The sequence below is a fragment of the Coffea arabica genome, chromosome 8e (genome assembly GCF_036785885.1).
Source record: "Coffea arabica cultivar ET-39 chromosome 8e, Coffea Arabica ET-39 HiFi, whole genome shotgun sequence".
NCBI classification, from domain to species: Eukaryota; Viridiplantae; Streptophyta; class Magnoliopsida; order Gentianales; family Rubiaceae; genus Coffea; species Coffea arabica.
In genome coordinates this window covers 47,452,902-47,469,272 of record NC_092324.1, presented here as the reverse complement: position 1 = coordinate 47,469,272, position 16,371 = coordinate 47,452,902, and the positions used below count along the sequence as shown (strand labels likewise).

General features: G+C 38.0%; 3 protein-coding genes across 17 annotated transcripts; 1 reads left to right on the top strand and 2 right to left on the bottom strand.

Annotated features, from left to right (window-relative positions):
* Positions 1-2,945: 2,945 nt before the first annotated feature.
* Positions 2,946-5,631, top strand: LOC113704036 (protein IQ-DOMAIN 6). The gene is made up of 5 exons (XM_027225661.2): positions 2,946-3,453; positions 3,602-3,862; positions 4,236-4,463; positions 4,586-4,699; positions 4,787-5,631. Exons 1-5 carry the CDS (start codon positions 3,388-3,390, stop codon positions 5,477-5,479), a joined length of 1,362 nt encoding a protein of 453 aa, XP_027081462.1. The 5' UTR covers positions 2,946-3,387; the 3' UTR covers positions 5,480-5,631.
* A 369-nt stretch (positions 5,632-6,000) lies between these two features.
* LOC113704035 (cytochrome P450 711A1) lies at positions 6,001-10,359 on the bottom strand. Its single transcript, XM_027225659.2, has 5 exons — positions 9,951-10,359; positions 8,725-8,877; positions 7,639-8,416; positions 7,275-7,370; positions 6,001-6,709 (listed from the first exon to the last, which is right to left on the bottom strand). Exons 1-5 carry the CDS (start codon positions 10,205-10,207, stop codon positions 6,380-6,382), a joined length of 1,614 nt encoding a protein of 537 aa, XP_027081460.1. The 5' UTR covers positions 10,208-10,359; the 3' UTR covers positions 6,001-6,379.
* A 1,479-nt stretch (positions 10,360-11,838) lies between these two features.
* LOC113703340 (heat shock factor protein HSF30-like) lies at positions 11,839-15,642 on the bottom strand. Of its 15 annotated transcripts, none has more exons than XR_011820005.1 (6): positions 15,077-15,642; positions 13,557-14,455; positions 12,547-13,479; positions 12,270-12,445; positions 12,119-12,181; positions 11,839-11,992 (listed from the first exon to the last, which is right to left on the bottom strand). XR_011820005.1 is itself a non-coding variant. In XM_072061718.1 (2 exons), the coding sequence occupies exons 1-2, from the start codon at positions 15,395-15,397 to the stop codon at positions 13,607-13,609; spliced, it is 1,170 nt and encodes a 389-aa protein (XP_071917819.1). In that variant the 5' UTR covers positions 15,398-15,642; the 3' UTR covers positions 12,362-13,606. The 15 variants fall into 15 exon arrangements, 1 of the variants encoding a protein (XP_071917819.1); XR_011820009.1 differs by having other exon boundaries at positions 12,588-13,479; XR_011820011.1 differs by lacking the exons at positions 11,839-11,992; positions 12,119-12,181 and having other exon boundaries at positions 12,362-12,757; positions 12,874-12,982; positions 13,186-13,479.
* Between the last annotated feature and the right edge of the window lie 729 nt (positions 15,643-16,371).

Genomic DNA, 16,371 nt, shown 5'->3' with positions numbered 1-16,371 from the left:
TAGCCAGTAAAGAGTCAGAGATCGTGCAAGAATTGATTTCCATGACAAGAAGAGAGATTATTCTATTTTGTTTTGGTGTAAGAATAAAATAAGAATCCAAAATCAATTCAGGATCAGGGCACCAACCTGTTTCACTTTCAAAATTCAAAGAAGAAAAAAATTTTATAAACCCATGTGATGCATTTGAAATTAGAAAGAGGACCGCACCAGACCACAATGGGACGAAAAGGTAGAGGCCAAATGAAGAAGTTAAGAAGTTAGAATGGTGCAGGAACTCTCACTGAAGTTGTTGTGATCTTGGTTTCATTGCCCGACAATTTTTGTATTTGGCAAATTTTCAAAGATCACGCTTGGAACAGTAGTGATTTTTACACTTTTTAGTGTTCGACTAATCATGCTTCTTCTTCAACTGCATTGGACCGCACTGAAAATAAAGGCCAAAAAACAGAAGGCAAGATACAAAAAGGAGTAGTGTTCTTCTTTGTTGTTTTTTTCCTTGTACTCCCTCCCTTTTTTTATAACTGACGTTTAAGAAATTTGCTCTAGTACTTTTATCTGTCGTTTTATTATCCCCATATAGTATTAATTATTTTTTCACAATTTTACCCTTTTATCTCTCTTTTCCAATACAGGGTTCTTAATTACTACTCCTAGTTTGGTGGGAGTTAGTTTGCATTGCTTTTGGCCTAGTAAAACAGCACCATTTAGTACTCTAGTGAAAGAAAATATGGGTGAATTGGATAATTAATGAGGGTACAAAAGGAAAGTAGTGTACAGATTTAAGCAATGAAAAACTTTTCTTAATTGGTGTGCAAAACCTTAAACGTCAGTTATAAAAAAAGGGAGGGAGTAGTAGTTTATTTTTCAAGACTTCCTTGTCCCTTGGACAAATAAGCTGTTCTCCAATTTACCAAGTAAATAAAAGAATTCATTCTTTGCAGTCTGCCATTTTTGAACCTTAATATTTTCTCATATTCTCTTTCACACTTTCCAGTTAGTCAGCATTTTCTGTGTCCAATTTTATGCAATATACACTTGAAAATTTTGAGATGGCACTAATTTGAGTTTAATGTACTTCCCTATCTTTTTCCGAAAGGAAACAGACAATAATGTAGAACATCAATGGCAAAGTTAAGCTAAGCATTAGTAATGTGACATATCTTTGCAGTTATTTTTGTTTTACCATGATTTTCATGTGAAATTACTAATCCTTCCCCTTGTCACTTTAGCATAGCCCATGGGTGAAAGGAAACCGAAAATAATAGGGAAGTAGAAGGAAAGTAAGAAAAAAAAAATGTTCTTGATTGACCACTGTTTTTTTTTTTTTTTTGAAAAAGAAAAAATAAGTACAACCCACGATGCCCTTTCAATTTGCTGGAGGAAAATTAAAAACAATATACAGATTCGTCTTGGTTATATAAAACTATGAAATGGTATACTTTCATTGTGAAACAAAAAGGAAAAATCGTTCAAAACATCTCTTATATCTCATTAAATAAATCTTTTCGTCTTTCACTTTTAAAACGATAACTTTACGTCCTTTATAAAATTAAATTGATAAATTTTGATCCTGATGTTGATTTTTGACCACTTTTTTTATCTTGAATTTATCATGTGACTCACATATGATCATTTTTTTAAAATTAAAAAAAGTTAGAACCCATTTGTAATTAAATAAATAATCCGATCCATATTTGTTTTTTAACCTAAATAGTATGATCTAATTAGAACCATATTTATTTTTTCCCTAAAAGGCGGGATCTGACTCAATCCATGATTATTTTTACCATTAAAACGGTAGGATCTAACCTTTTTGTATATAAAATATAACTACATATAGGTCACGTAGTGAAATCAAACTAAAAAGTGATCGAAAACTTAGGTTAAAACCAAATTTTGTTAACTTGAATATGTAAGGGATGTAAAGTTAATATTTTAAAAATGAATGATAAAAAAATTCATTCAGTGACATGCGAGAGATATTTTGAACGACTTTTCCAAATAAAAAAATGTTAACAAACTTTATACATGAGAGATGTGGGAGCAATTTATGCTAATTTTCTAAAGTTTTTGCAAGAAAGAGTTTGGATTAATTTGTGAAATTTTGTGTGAATTCCAAAGTTGTGATTTTGGAGTGAAGATGATTTGAAAATTTTTTTTGAATAATTTTGGTAATACCTTTTGTGATGTAATATGTACGAGATAAGAAAAAGTTAATTAAAAAAAATAATTTAACAAGTGTTTATCATGAAACAAGAAATTTTTTCCAAAAATAACTATCCAAATAGAAAAAATCTATTTGGAAAAATTCCTTCTTATTATTCCCAATAAAACACATTATTGTGTTACAGTAAGTAATACTAAACACGAAGGGAAAAAAAATTCGAATAAAATGTTCAATCCAAACGTCACATTGGTCATTTCCGGGTAATTATGAACTCTTTCAACCGTTTTCTTTGAAACTCTTCTATAACTCCACTCCATCATCACTTCATTTTTCTTGAAAACTTTAACCATGATTTTGGAAAATGAGAAACCTTTTGCAAGATCAGGTTGACCACCCCAAAAGAACACAGAAAGATAAAATGTTCCCCCATAAAATCCAAATCAAATTTATGCTTGGTGACCATTTGATCCGAAAGTGGGGTGTTTTTGGATGGCAGATGGATAAAATTAAAACACCAGCAGAGATATCTTCACCGCAGTGACTTTAGAGATTCTTTGTCTGCATGCCTTTGGTGTTATTTTTCAGCTTTCCACAAAGCTTCGTGCCTTTTTAGGCTGCCCTGTCCGCAGGGTCAATGGACAACACAGAGTCGTATTTCCAGCAGCATTCAAGCCCATTCTTGTCATTTCGTCGTACATTTCGAGCGGGAACAATGTCCTCGGATCCTCCTAGGGTCCTGGAGTGGTGTCCGCTGTTTTCTTTGAATTTCAAATATCAAAACCCAACGGCTCATTGGACAATGCGACAGAGAAACTCTCTGCCCACACCACCCACCACGACCACCACCACCACCAGGACCAATAGCTATACTTCCCCACCCCACTCCCCTCCTCAACACACATACCACTCACCCACGAAAACACGCAGTAATTTATTTATGCCCTATTAAAGCTCTGCCTATATCTCTCTCTGCCTGATTGTGGGCTTGTCTGTTTTTTTTTTCAGTTACATAAATCCCCTCTTTTTTTTTTATACTTAAAATTTCTCTTCTTAGCTAAAAATTTAGCTTTAGCTGCTTTGCTTTAATCTGGTGGGAAGCTGCTATTTCTTCATCCTTTGGGTCATCCCTTTTGCTTATATTTTTTTCCTTTATCTGAGGGAAGATTGATCTTTGAGCTGTTTTTGGAGCTGAAATCTGGTAGATCAAGAGCTTAGCCCAGATGGGTGCTTCAGGAAAATGGGTAAAAGCTTTAATAGGATACAAGAAACCAGAAAAAGATGACTATGTAAGCTCAAATTTTTTAAAAAGATTCAATTTTGCTTTCTGCTTATAGCTCGAAGGATTCCACAAAAATTTGATCTTTTTCCTGTATATGTGCTGTGAGTTGGTCTCAAATGTCTTTTGCTTGCTTTTTGCATGGGCTTTTTATGTAGGAAAAGTTGGGGGGAAAAGGCAAGAAATGGAGGCTATGGAGGAGTTCATCAGGGGATCTGGGTGGGTCCTCATCATGGAAAGGATTCAAAGGGTATCGTAGGAACAGTGGTGGATCAGAAGCCTCGGATTCTTCATCAGTGAATAATGATGCTTTCACAGCTGCTGTAGCTACTGTTGTTAGAGCTCCTCCAAAAGATTTCAGGGTTGTTAGGCAAGAATGGGCTGCAATCAGAATCCAAACTGCCTTTCGTGGATTTTTGGTAATCCATCTCTCTCTCCCTCTCTCTGATTTTGCCTATCTAGCAGCAGTGGTCGCAAGATGAAAAAAATGCAGCAATTTAATCTTAGGCATTCCTTGAACTCTGCTAACGTTTCCTATCATTTTAATTGGTTAATTATGGCCTGTTATCTGTTTTATCAAGTGCTTGTAATAATATTTGTGTGGGTTATTTATAAGAGGTTGTAGAAGTTTATCCAACTTAATACATATACATTATGTGTTAGTCGTATGAACTTTTATGCATTAATTCATTGGAGTGGCCATGTGTTGATTCAAAACAGTAGATGAGGATATTAGTTGAATTCATCTAATTTGGTATCGGATCTGAAAGTGGTGTTGAATTATGATTTTAGGCAAGGAGAGCCTTGAGGGCCTTGAAAGGACTGGTGAGGCTCCAAGCTTTAGTCCGTGGCCGGCAGGTGAGAAAGCAAGCTGCTGTAACCCTTAGGTGCATGCAAGCCCTGGTCAGGGTACAGGCACGGGTTAGGGCTCGCCGTGTAAGAATGTCCATAGAGGGACAGGCTGTGCAGAAAATACTAGATGAGCATCGCAGCAAAGCTGATCGCTTGAAAGAAGCAGAGGTAGATTTCCCTTATTGCTGTTATTTGAGTATATCTGGTGATGCCTCTTTTATTACTTTGGGGTGTTTATGTAATTTAATTTAATTAACTGAAGTAGTTTTCTGATTCTTTGTGAGTTTCAGGACGGATGGTGCGATAGTAGGGGAACACTCGAAGAGGTTAAGACAAAGATACAAATGAGGCAAGAGGGATTGTTCAAGAGAGAGAGAGCATTTGCTTACTCTATTGCCCAGAAGGTGCTTACAGTTTCAAATATTACTTCGTAATTTGTTTAATCTGCCTAACAAGGAGGAAAATGGATAATCCTTCAACTTTCCTTGCAGTGCAAATTTAGCCAAAATTTTGATTCCCGAACAAATGTCTCGGTCCCCTCCCTTAAAAGTCATGAACTTGACAAGAATAGCTGGGGATGGAGTTGGTTGGAACGTTGGATGGCAGCAAAACCATGGGAAAACAGACTGATGGAAGAAGCCAACAACGATATTGCTGAAAAGACTCCACATTCGAAGACCTGTTTGGATTCTTCCAAGGGTAACAACAGATCAAGGTCATCTGAACCTGGGTCAGTGAAGGTAAAGAGGAACAATGTCACTACTAGGGTTTCAGCAAAACCTCCTTTAGTTGGATTAGCTACTCGCTCATCCTCGAGCCCGAGTTCTGAATTTAGATACGATGAGAGCTCAGCTTCATCTTCAATATGCACATCAACAACTCCTATATCTGGAACTACTCCTTTGACGTCAGACAGGACGGAGGAGAGGAATAACAGTAGGCCTAGCTACATGAACCTGACTGAATCAACTAAAGCTAAACGGAGAAATCAAAGGATTCTAAGGCAGTCCATGGATGAATTTCAATTTCTCAAGAAATCATCAGCATTCTCCAATGGTGATTCCAAAAGCAGCAATGGGTCTGATCCATCTTCAGTCCACTTTTCTAGGCCTCAGTGCCTGCCTACTAGGATGGAGAAATTCTCAATGAACTTGACAGAAAGGGATAGTTGCTTTTATCAGTAGGGGAAGGGAAGGCTAAGGTTCTTCAACCATCAGGGATAATTGCTTTTATCAGTAGGATGGGAAGGCTAAGGATCTTCAACCATCAAATTTGTTGCAAGTAGTTTACAACAGCTTGTTGTTATATATCCAAATGCTCTAATTTTTTTTTCTGATGTGCCAAAACCCCTTGTTGAAGTACTAGGACGTGTGTGATCTTTGGTTCTTGATATCGTGTAAGTTGTGATTTTGGAGACGATAACTTCGTTATGGCACTCAGTTGTTCAGAACAATTGATGATCTCATGCGGATGATTGCATTTGGGATGAGCTTCGGTTTAGCTAATTCACATCTAGTGACTGGTTAGTGGTTCTTTGGCTGTTATTCCTTAGTTGAAACCTTGCCCCTTCCAAAACCACAAAAAAGAGAGAAGCATAAAAAAAAGGGTAGTATCACTCTTTTTTTGTTATTGCTGATCGGCAGTCGTGCTTGTATGGCAATCACTAACCTGTATGATGGAAGCTAAGAGTGCAAACAACAGGAGCAAAACAAAGCCCTAATGTGGCATATTTAGTAGAGATCCGTGGAATAATTGAACAAAGTAGAACTTTTCTTCTTCGGGTCCAATGGAAGACTAAAAAGCCTTGCAAGACCCCAAAGCACAACTTTCCCAAATTACTCAATCCACCAGACTGCTACCACCCTGCCTGTAGAAGATGGCAGGATCATAGCTGTGTTTGGTCCATCACATGAACATCTGCTCTGGAACCAACTAGGTACATAATAAGATCATCTGCTGCATGGAATGCATTTCGTAGAATGGCTCATTCATCATCGTAACATTGGGAAAATCAAATTCACCATTATATGGAACGATCACCAAGCTGATTTTCTTTCTTTTCTTGTTCCTTTGTTTATTGTCATTCAAGTACGTTTGATAGCTCTTACCCTGACACCATGCTTAAAGTTCAGTACTATGCCATAGTCAAGTTCCAAAGGTTTTTCCATGTCTGAAGAATGACGAAATATATACTTCCTGTACAGATGAATCATCGAAAGTTTAAGTTCTTGTATGGAGAATTTCTGGCCTATGCATGCTCGTGGCCCTATTCCAAAGGGACTATTTGCATAAGGATGCCTTTGCTTCTGTTCTTCACAGTCTGGATCAAATCTCTCAGGTTTGAACTTGTCTGGTTCTGAAAAATTTTTTGGATCTTTAGCAAGAACTCCAAGAGCCAGCCAAACCCATGTACCCTGCATATGCATATTATGAGATAAATCAGGACATCGCTTACTAAAAACAAAGAAAGGATGATAACAGAAAAAGATTTCCAATGAAAATTGATGATACAATTTCATCTTCTAGGGTATCCCCCGGCTTACAACCAAGCAATTCCGTGGCATTAAAAAAGAAGTACTATTACCATTTTTTTGGGCTTTGTCCATTGGAAATCTATCACAATTAACTGCAAAAATGAAGCCACCCTGTGGCAGAGGACATTATCTTAAGATGATACTTCTAAACCATTTACTGATTATCAGTGATCTAATACAACTACTATGCAATAAATAATGCACTAGTTCCTATTTCACCATTTCAGAATTTCTTGCAATGCGTTCACTACTTTTCAGCTTCTTTACATCTTAAAGAATTTTAACTTTATAAAACTGATTGAACTCAAAGTTACTCAACTGAATATGCCTTTCCTGACCATCAAAGATGCCCTAGAGGAGTATTGTTGAAATTAAACCATTCCTTCTCTAAAATAAGTGCGATAGCTTATAAGCATAATCCTTGCGAGATAGAAGTAAAACCAACCTTTGGAAGGATGTAACCTCCAATCTTTACTTCTGCTGATGTTTCTCTTGCAACTAAGGGGGAAACTGTATAGAACCTCATTGCCTCTTTGATCACCTGGAGTCAAAGAATTAAAAGAAGAATGAGATAAAATCCTTTATTACATCATTCATAAGAGATCTTGAACATCACAGGTTTCATCAGTTAGGGAAGATGAATCAAGTTTTGACAAATAAGAAGTTGCAATTTTGATTAGATTGTTGAGCACAATAGAAATCCTACTAAAATCCAAGATCCTCGTAAAGTTATGAATATGTGTATGAATTTGTTGATGAATTTTTCCACTAAAAGTTCTGGTGAAAATGGGAGTGGCAGGCTAAGTCACCTGATCAAGATATGGAAAATTGTGTTGAAGATCATGGGCAGTAGGCATCTGATCACGAGGACCAAACTCATCAATCTCTTTCAGCAATTTCTTCTCAACTTCTGGATGTCCAGCCACCAAATAGATAATAGTCGATAATGTAAATGATGTGGTTGCTGAACCAGCAAGTAAATGTTCATAAGTTACAGCACTGATATAGTCTGGTGTAAAGAAGTTCCTTGATGTTATCTCTGACTCCCTTGCACGCAATATGAGCGACAAAAAGTCCTTTGAGTCAAGGCTCTTTTCTTTCATTCTCTTAGCCACAATTCCATCAAGCCGGCGAGTCAAATTCTGGTTGGTTTGGTCTACTTTTCTGTCCATAGTTCCAGGTATCCTTTTAAGAATCTGGCGGAATGGCTCTTGTAGTATGGGAACAAGCAGCCCCAATATGATTGAAAAGGATCCAGACAAGTCCATCTTAAGCTGTGTTGTAGAATATATGTGTTGATTGATAAAGTCTTGGACTTCATTATCATTTTGCTGGTGGCTCATTCTATTGGCAGATTCATTGCCTGCTTTGGGCTTGGAGAGACCAAAGTCTACTCCAAAAGCAGCTTGTCCAATAACATCTGTAGCCAATTTCAGGGAGAGTTCAGAGAAAGTCATGTCTCCTTGCGATTCAAGATTCTCAGTTGCAGCTTCTATAAATGATTGCATTGTTGGTATCAGCTTGGCAAGGTGAGATGGCTGATACACCGACAGTATGGTATTTCGCATTGTTGACCACCTTGCATCCCTGTAAAGGTTGCAAGTGACATGTCTTTAATGATTCGTTAAATTTCATGAAACCTAATCTTGATTAATTGCGACAACTTAGTTCCTATCTCACTGAGACATCCAATGCCAAGTTTATCTTCTTATTATTACATATTTCGCAGTCGGTTGCCATCTTGCTTTTAGTTACCCAGGAGTTTGGCATCATTGCAAGTAGTATACAGATTTAATGACCACAATCCAAGTCTATTTGTTGCTTTTTATACTAGATCAGTTATATTTGGATCGGGGAGGCGAGAAATTAACATATTACAGTAGTCATTGCATTACCTGGTGAAGAAGAGACCTTTCTGATGCAGGGGAGATGCTGCTATAGGAGATGGAATGCTTCTGTTGGAGATGTCTTTGAATTTCTTTATCCCAACTTCTCTGCAAAGTTCTGGATCAGCCACAATTACCAGAGGCTGTCTGCCCATGTGAAACCTGCAATTGAAAGTATTATGAGGCAAGCACGCATGAGATGAACATGAAATTGTTTCTCGAAAGTAGTTAAAGAGCTTTCCAGCACCAATGCATCAATTTACTTCAAGACAATTCTGTAGCATCAGCAAGGCCAAGGATAGCTACTGTTACACTCAGAATAAGAATAACAGATCCAGGGTAAAAAAATGTTGATTGAATACAAAACACCATTATTTTTTAGGTGCAACTGTAATTCTAGGTAACCAGTTCACAATGTCACATACCAGATCCTGGGGCAGAAATCTTGCTTGAATTCTAAAAAAGCTAATACTATTACTTTTTGGACCAACTGCAGTTCTATGTTGTTCTAAAATCCTTGTGACTCATATCATGTCAAGTTCAACGTGTACAAAAATAATTTGAAGTCGAAATTTGGACAATCTTCAGATTCATTCACAACAACTCTATTGCACTCGTCCCTTTACCTCTCAGGACGAGAAAAACTTTTGTACAACCAAACAGGCTGATTGAGTACAGGGACTATGAATTATGTCATCTTTCGTGGAGCCGACATGATATACTGAGGTGGAGTTACCACTGAGGAAAAGAGTTAACAGTAACCGCAATTTCTTCAGCAGAGATCAAACTCTTTTTACCCCACTAGAAGAGATGCAATTGACAAACTCAGTAAAACAAAACACTTATAATCAGATTTTTAAGTCAGCCACGTAATTACTTTAGTGACCTCATTCTCTTGAAGCAAGCAAGCAAGTGGACCTAAATCCTATGCGTTTAGAAGTGAAAAGGGTCAGCACAAGCGTCGACAGACAAGATGGTGATTAAGATGTCAAGATTTAACATCAGCAAAATGGGAAAAGAAACATTCTTGCAAAAGTCAACCGTCAAAGCCATGAAAATTTTTAGCTCAAAGAGCACAACTATGTTAGTAGCTGCAGAATTGCGAGATGCATGAAACAAAGGTAGAAGCTGCCTAATGATTTACTCTGTGTAACAAATGGCAGTATTTGTTTTTTCTTTCTATAGTTTGGTGATAAATGAACAGAATAAGAGAACGACAGAAGAGAACGACTGACCTGAATACAGGACCATAGGTTTTGGCAAGAACAGCAAAAACGTCAGGGCCATATGTAGCAAGCAAGGGAAGGTGTCCTAATAGGGGCAGAGATGGAGGACCAGGTACTTTCCTGACAGCCCAGTAAGGTCTATAGAAGTACCACAAAGTCCCAGCCAATAAAGCCAATACGGTGAATGTTACTGATACAACTGGTGCCTCAATTAACGGTCTTCCAAACTCCATCAGCTCTTGAACCTTTGCACCAAACAAGTCCATCTTTCCTCGCAGAAGAGAGAGGGACAGACAAATGTGAGCCTATTGCTGGCAAAGTCACCAAGTGTAGTGAGCTTTTCATTGTGGGAGGATCGCAATATAAAGGAAAAGGATTGGCAAGGGCGGCATTTGGCTGTAGCAAGGAACGCACGCGGGTTTTGGGTTCTTTGAAACTGCTCGTCCTGTAATAGTCAGGCTGTAGATTTCCGTCTATTTTTAATGATGAGAAGGGGTAATTGGTGGGTCCTTTCGATTTGTCTCTTCCATTTTTTTAATCTCAAGTAGTCAATAAATTAGTCTGTAAATGATAAATATCTAAAAATTGCTTCATGTATTGCGTATGCTTTTTTTTCTTTTAATTTTCTTTTAAAGAGAGACTCCAAATATTACGAGGAAAATGGAGGGTTTGGTAGTCGAATTGGAAACTTTGTTAACATTAGAATTTGTCAAGGAACAGTGGGTGAAAATTATCACAGGAAAGAAAAGAAAAAAATCCACTTTTCGTCCTTAAACTTTGAGTTAGGGGCATATTTGGTTCTCAAATTTTTAGACGCATCACGTTTAGTACACAAATTAATTATTTTGAATCACATTTAGTCAAAGAACGGTAAAATATTCAATTTAGACGAAAAAGACTGACGTAGCCGTTGATTTTGACTGAGAAATTTTTTTTGCTTAACGACTACGTGCCAAACACATAACTTTCTCCATTCAAATTAAGTAATTTACCGTTTTCGAACTAAACGTGGCCTTATTGAGGACTGGTTCACTAATAAGGCCTTATTGAGCAGTTTGGTCCTTAGCAATTTCAGAGTATGATGTGATAATTGAACCGCTTAGAGGCTTTAATTTGCAAATTTCATATTTTCCATGATCACTTCTTATAGGTCTTTGTTAAACGAAGGATAAAAGGGATAGGAAAGGAATAAACTGAATAAGTGCGAGGAAGCATTTGGACCAGCATATACCGAACTCAGCAGCAAGAATTACCATTGCATGGAACAAAGCAGAGAAAGAGATGGATTGATGAAAGTCGCAGGACTATCCATGGAGGATAGCTTCTCTTGCCTTAGATTTACTCCCAAAAGGCAACTGTGATGGCATAAAATGATAAAATTCGGCCCACAAAGCTTCTGTGTCTAAATTGACATCAGCAAGTTCCAACTGGGGCATTCAGAAGGTGTATTGATGTCAGAAGTTTCTGACTGATACTTGGTAGTGGATTGCCATATGCAGAAAAACTTGTTTAACAAAATGATTTAGAAGATTGACCACTCAAAAAACTATATATCATCTGTAAAAAAAAAAAATTTAAGTTGATCGATATCATTTTGTGGTTGACCCTCTTGTTTTGAAGATCTGCATATTTTCGTTTCTCTTCTTCTGCATAAAGAAATAGTCGGTTAATTTCCTGGGAATTTGACATCTGTTGGTCTTCAATATTGAGATTTAATTACTTCTTGGATCCTTGAAGCCAATAGCCATTGGTGAGATTAGAAAAGTTCTGAGAGTTGTGTTGTGTTTGGACATTAGTTGGCTAAGCCTACAAGAATATGCTCACTTAGATTGGGATTGGATATTGGTATCATGCGTGATTCCTTTATGTCAAAATTGTCTTTTACTCAGGATCACAATTCACAGCATCTGCAAATTCTGGCCCGTCATATTCCTTGTCGTCTACATGCTTTTGAGAGGGATGAGACGAGGGTATTCGTCAAATATAAACCTCTCCTTTTTGTCTATTTATCCTCTCATCTGAACACGCATCTGATACCAGCTTTGAAATCCCTACAAAATCAAAAACTGACACTTAGCAGGAAAAACCTGATCTTTTCTTGTTGACTCCATAGTCCATACTGGTGAGTGGCATGTGCCCCGTATTACAAGAACATCATCAGGGTATTGGAAGTGGACCTGCCATTGCCAAAACTGTGCTTCAATCTCTATCCTTCGTTATGGGTAATTACCATGTCAAATCTGGAAGACACGGGCAACAGCATTTTCAAAGTTAGATAGCCTTCAATCTATAACATGTCATGAATAACAATAGTTGTCATTAGCCCACCACTCATTATGTTGAAAGGGACTCAATCTGATGCACAATCTTTCTAGATTTTCGCATTCTGCTATGGAGAGGATCATCATGACATAAATGGAAACATCAAGTTTTAGCATCCAATGAACTCTAAAGAACAACTGTTTCTGATCACAATTAAGTAAAAGAAGGGCACCACTATAAAACTGCAATACCAAGCAACCACCAAAGTCAATTCAGACTGCCACCAACAAAAATACAAAAAGAATCAGCTGGAGAAATCACGAAAAAGGAAAAAGAGTAAAACCGCTAAAGAATTCTTGAATCCAAGATTAATGCTGCTGGTACCCTGATTAAACGTTTCCATCTTCTTTTGTTGGCTAAATATAAATGGAGCAAAAATGTTAACTTTGCACTCCTGTCAAGGTTAAGCAAGCAGCTGCAATCCTCAACGCGTAATGTAACAGACTTGGGACTTCCCTTTTCACAGGTGGAGATCGAGAAGCTTCACAATAACCCTGTAATCAAAAGCCAAACGCTGCCTCAAATATTCTGTTTTATGGGGAGTGGTTGGAAGCAGCATAGCTTGTCCTGGTCCGTTAATTCTCTCTAAAAGGCCTGATCCATAACCCACCTGCATTCTGCTTCGACCTTCTGCAACATCGAATAGGTTGTGCCACCTCTCCGGTCAGAGTCCAGCCTCCAAGATTTTACAGCTACTGTGTGAAGCCAGGTTAGTTTTCCTGCAAAAGAGTTTCAGCGTGATGCTATATCACTTTAATCAGTACAAGCCCCAAGCATAAAACCTTGTCGGACAACCATTTGCCGAGCATAGAATTGAGCACTTGGGCTATATGGATTCAATCATGAAAAGCAAATATAGAAATTTCAGCAGAATGAAACCACGATAAGATGACACTGCTAAAATTTTTGCATAAAAGAATACCTTTATACATACACAAAAGAAATCTGAACTTGATACTACAAGTCAACAACATACAAAATGAGACGGGACAAGAAGAGCAAAAGACACGGTAAAGAATGATGGAGGTGACTCCCTCGTGACATTCTCTAAGCATCTGCATCTGCAAAACGCACCAAAAGATGTAGACTAGTCAAAAAGAGGAAAACTTTCTAGACTTTAAGAAACTCTAGAATACAAATATTTTCCATGAGATACTAAAAGGATACAGAAAAGCAGGATCAGTTGATTGGCCTCCATGCAACCATCACCTCCCGCCTATACGGTAAAAAAGCATTAGGCATTAGCTGCTGCAGAACAGCAGAAAAAGGCCAGTCGAAATTTTTGAGGCATACTTAATCTCAGACAGGAATGTGTGTCAAGGACATCAGAGAATCATTTAGCCTCATTTGCTTGTATCGTCAGGCTTGGCGATAAGATATCCCATTTGATCGACAAGGTCACTGAAACCCTCACCCCACTCAGGTGTTTCAGCAACCAAATCCTCAACCTCCACATCAGCCTCTGGTTGATCTCCCAACAACACAACTTCTGCTTCATTTTCAGTAACAAGATCTCCAGTAAGCAATTCCTCCCAGATGTGTTCAGCAACTGGATCGACATTGGCAGCACTAGTAGGAATTGACGGTGAATTCAAGTTTACAATACTGCTTGGTTCGTCATCCAATGCTGCAGTAAATAGCAAAGTCTCCATCTCTCTTTGCATATTCACCAGTTCTTGCTCTCCGCCTGAGTCATTGAGAAGTTGATCAGCATCCGCAGCGATTGATGCCACTTCTTGCAGGTTCTCCACACTGGGGGTCATTGTCAGCCTCCTCTTATGCCCAATCTGAATTCGCTGTTGTTCTTGTCTCTGTCGATGTCTATCCACATATGGCTGGAGAAAAGTCGGATTACTAAAAGCTCTGGCTAGGAAACTCATTGTCTGCTGTTGTTTTTTCTCCGTACCCTTAAGTCTTTCGTCCATCGCCATGACATGGTCCCTTGCAGTCTGCTGTTGTTGTTTAAGTTTAAAGACTTCGGCCATCAACGAGTTTCTGTCGCTCTTAAGTCTTTCAATTTCTTCTTCCAAGTCATAGTGCCCTAATTCAACACAAGGACCGCCTCCTTCTTGTTGGGTAATGCTTGGTATGACATTCCTTCTCCTCCTGATGGTCTTCAGGAGATGTTTCTGCCCCCCAAGGAAACACTCATTTGCAAATTCCCATCGATCGGGATCCACTTTTCTGAAACCCTGCAATCAAATGCACTCATTCAGGACCAACTAATCCACTATCAAAATCAGCATCTACTTACCGTTAACTTAATCTGCATCACAAGAAGAAGAATCAACCTAATAGTGTCACAGTGCCAACTAAGCATATTATGCTATTGTTAAAGTTCATCAAGATCACCAGCAGTTTATTATCGATAAAAATGCACCAAAAAAATATAAAAGCTGCAGCAGGATTATCAAAAGATACTCAATGGAACATTTATAACAGCAGGAAGCAAACAACAACATTTGGTCGAGTGCACCAATTTGCATCAAACGTAAAGAGGGCGGGGCACTCAAATCACATCCCCATTACGCAGAACATCTCAACAATTTACAAACCACAAAGAAAATGAAGACAAAACATCAAAACCAAATACTAAACCGCATTCAGCGGACAAAGTAACCAAGAAAAGATCAAATTGTGCTAGAACGTTGAATCCAATAAAACGGTTCGGCCACAACCCAAAGTTGAACTGAACTCAAATGAAACAGAAAATGGAAAGCAACCCATGAGGAATTAGGCACAATTAGTCAGTAACATCAAAGAAATATCAAAACTTGATTACACTATTCGAGAAAGTAGTAGTCAGTACTTACATAGGTATTAAGCTGGCGGACGAAGCTTGAGAAATTACTGTGCTTGAAGTACTTGGGAAGCAGAGAAGTGGAAAACTTATGGGAATCCCAAACAACGAAGCTATTTCTAGCTTTACTCCACGAGATTACTGAATCAGTTGAAGGATCTTCCACCATATCAAATGTCTTGGTCAAGAACGGTGGTGGTCCCATGTCATGCAAGCCCTCCATTGGCCTCGGTGAAGAAGATGAACCAGCAGCAGCACCAGTGCTTCCGCCTTCACTGAATGGAAAGACGAAGCCCTCTTCCTCTTCTTCTATCTTGATGGTCACATTTTCCATAGCTTAATTGTGAAGTAAAAATTCAATCTTTATTGGGTTTGGTATATGGGTTGAGTACTGAGCAGGCAGGCGGTGGACTGAGGAGTTATGGAGCTAAGTCATTTTCGAGTGAAGAAGATTTTGGCAGAAGGGAATTAGGAAATGGGATGTTGGAAAGAATTTAGGGGGCAGAGAGGGAGAATGATGCGTTATTTATGGGGCAGGATTGGAATTTTCTGGAGGGAAGAAGAGATATTTAGAGGGGAGTGGAGAGTTCGTTGGCCTTTTGAGGAACTTTATGGGAAGGTTCTTTGACAATTCTGTCCTTTGGAAGTCAGTGATGGGTCTTGAGATTTTGTGGGACAGCTGGTCTGCTGTGGTGCCCACACGAGGACGCTTGTAAATAGTTCTAGAAAGTTCTTGATAGTTCCGGAAGTTTCTGATTTTTGGACCTCTATTCTTTCCCTAGGCATAAATAAGCCTTTATTTCTTTTGGGGTCCTTTTATTCCCCTAAAAACAAATACCTCAAATTATTGGAGGGAATGCATACAGTCCTTCTTCTTTAACATTTTCATGGCATTTTCATGCTTATTTCCCTAATTTAAAGGGTTCAATTGTTTTCCTCTCTTTCTATCTCTCCTTTTGTGTTGTAAACACCCATGATGTTTATGAGCTACTTGGTATAGTAGTTCTTGTCTGGTAATTAAGATGGTAAAGATTTGGCATTTGTATTGAGGGCATTTTAATTTGAATCTTGTTACTGTTTAAACTATCATTGATAGATAAATTGTAAAAATCATCATAAACCGTTTGATTATCAATTGAAACACCATTGCTAAGCCATCTATAAGAATCACTGTGTTGGGACAGTAAATTATTTGAAATAATTTTGTGGAAAAAATACTGTAGCACTTTTTTAATGTAATGTATATTAAATAAAAAAGTGATTGAAAAATATATTAATAATACAAATACATAAGATGAAAATAATGTG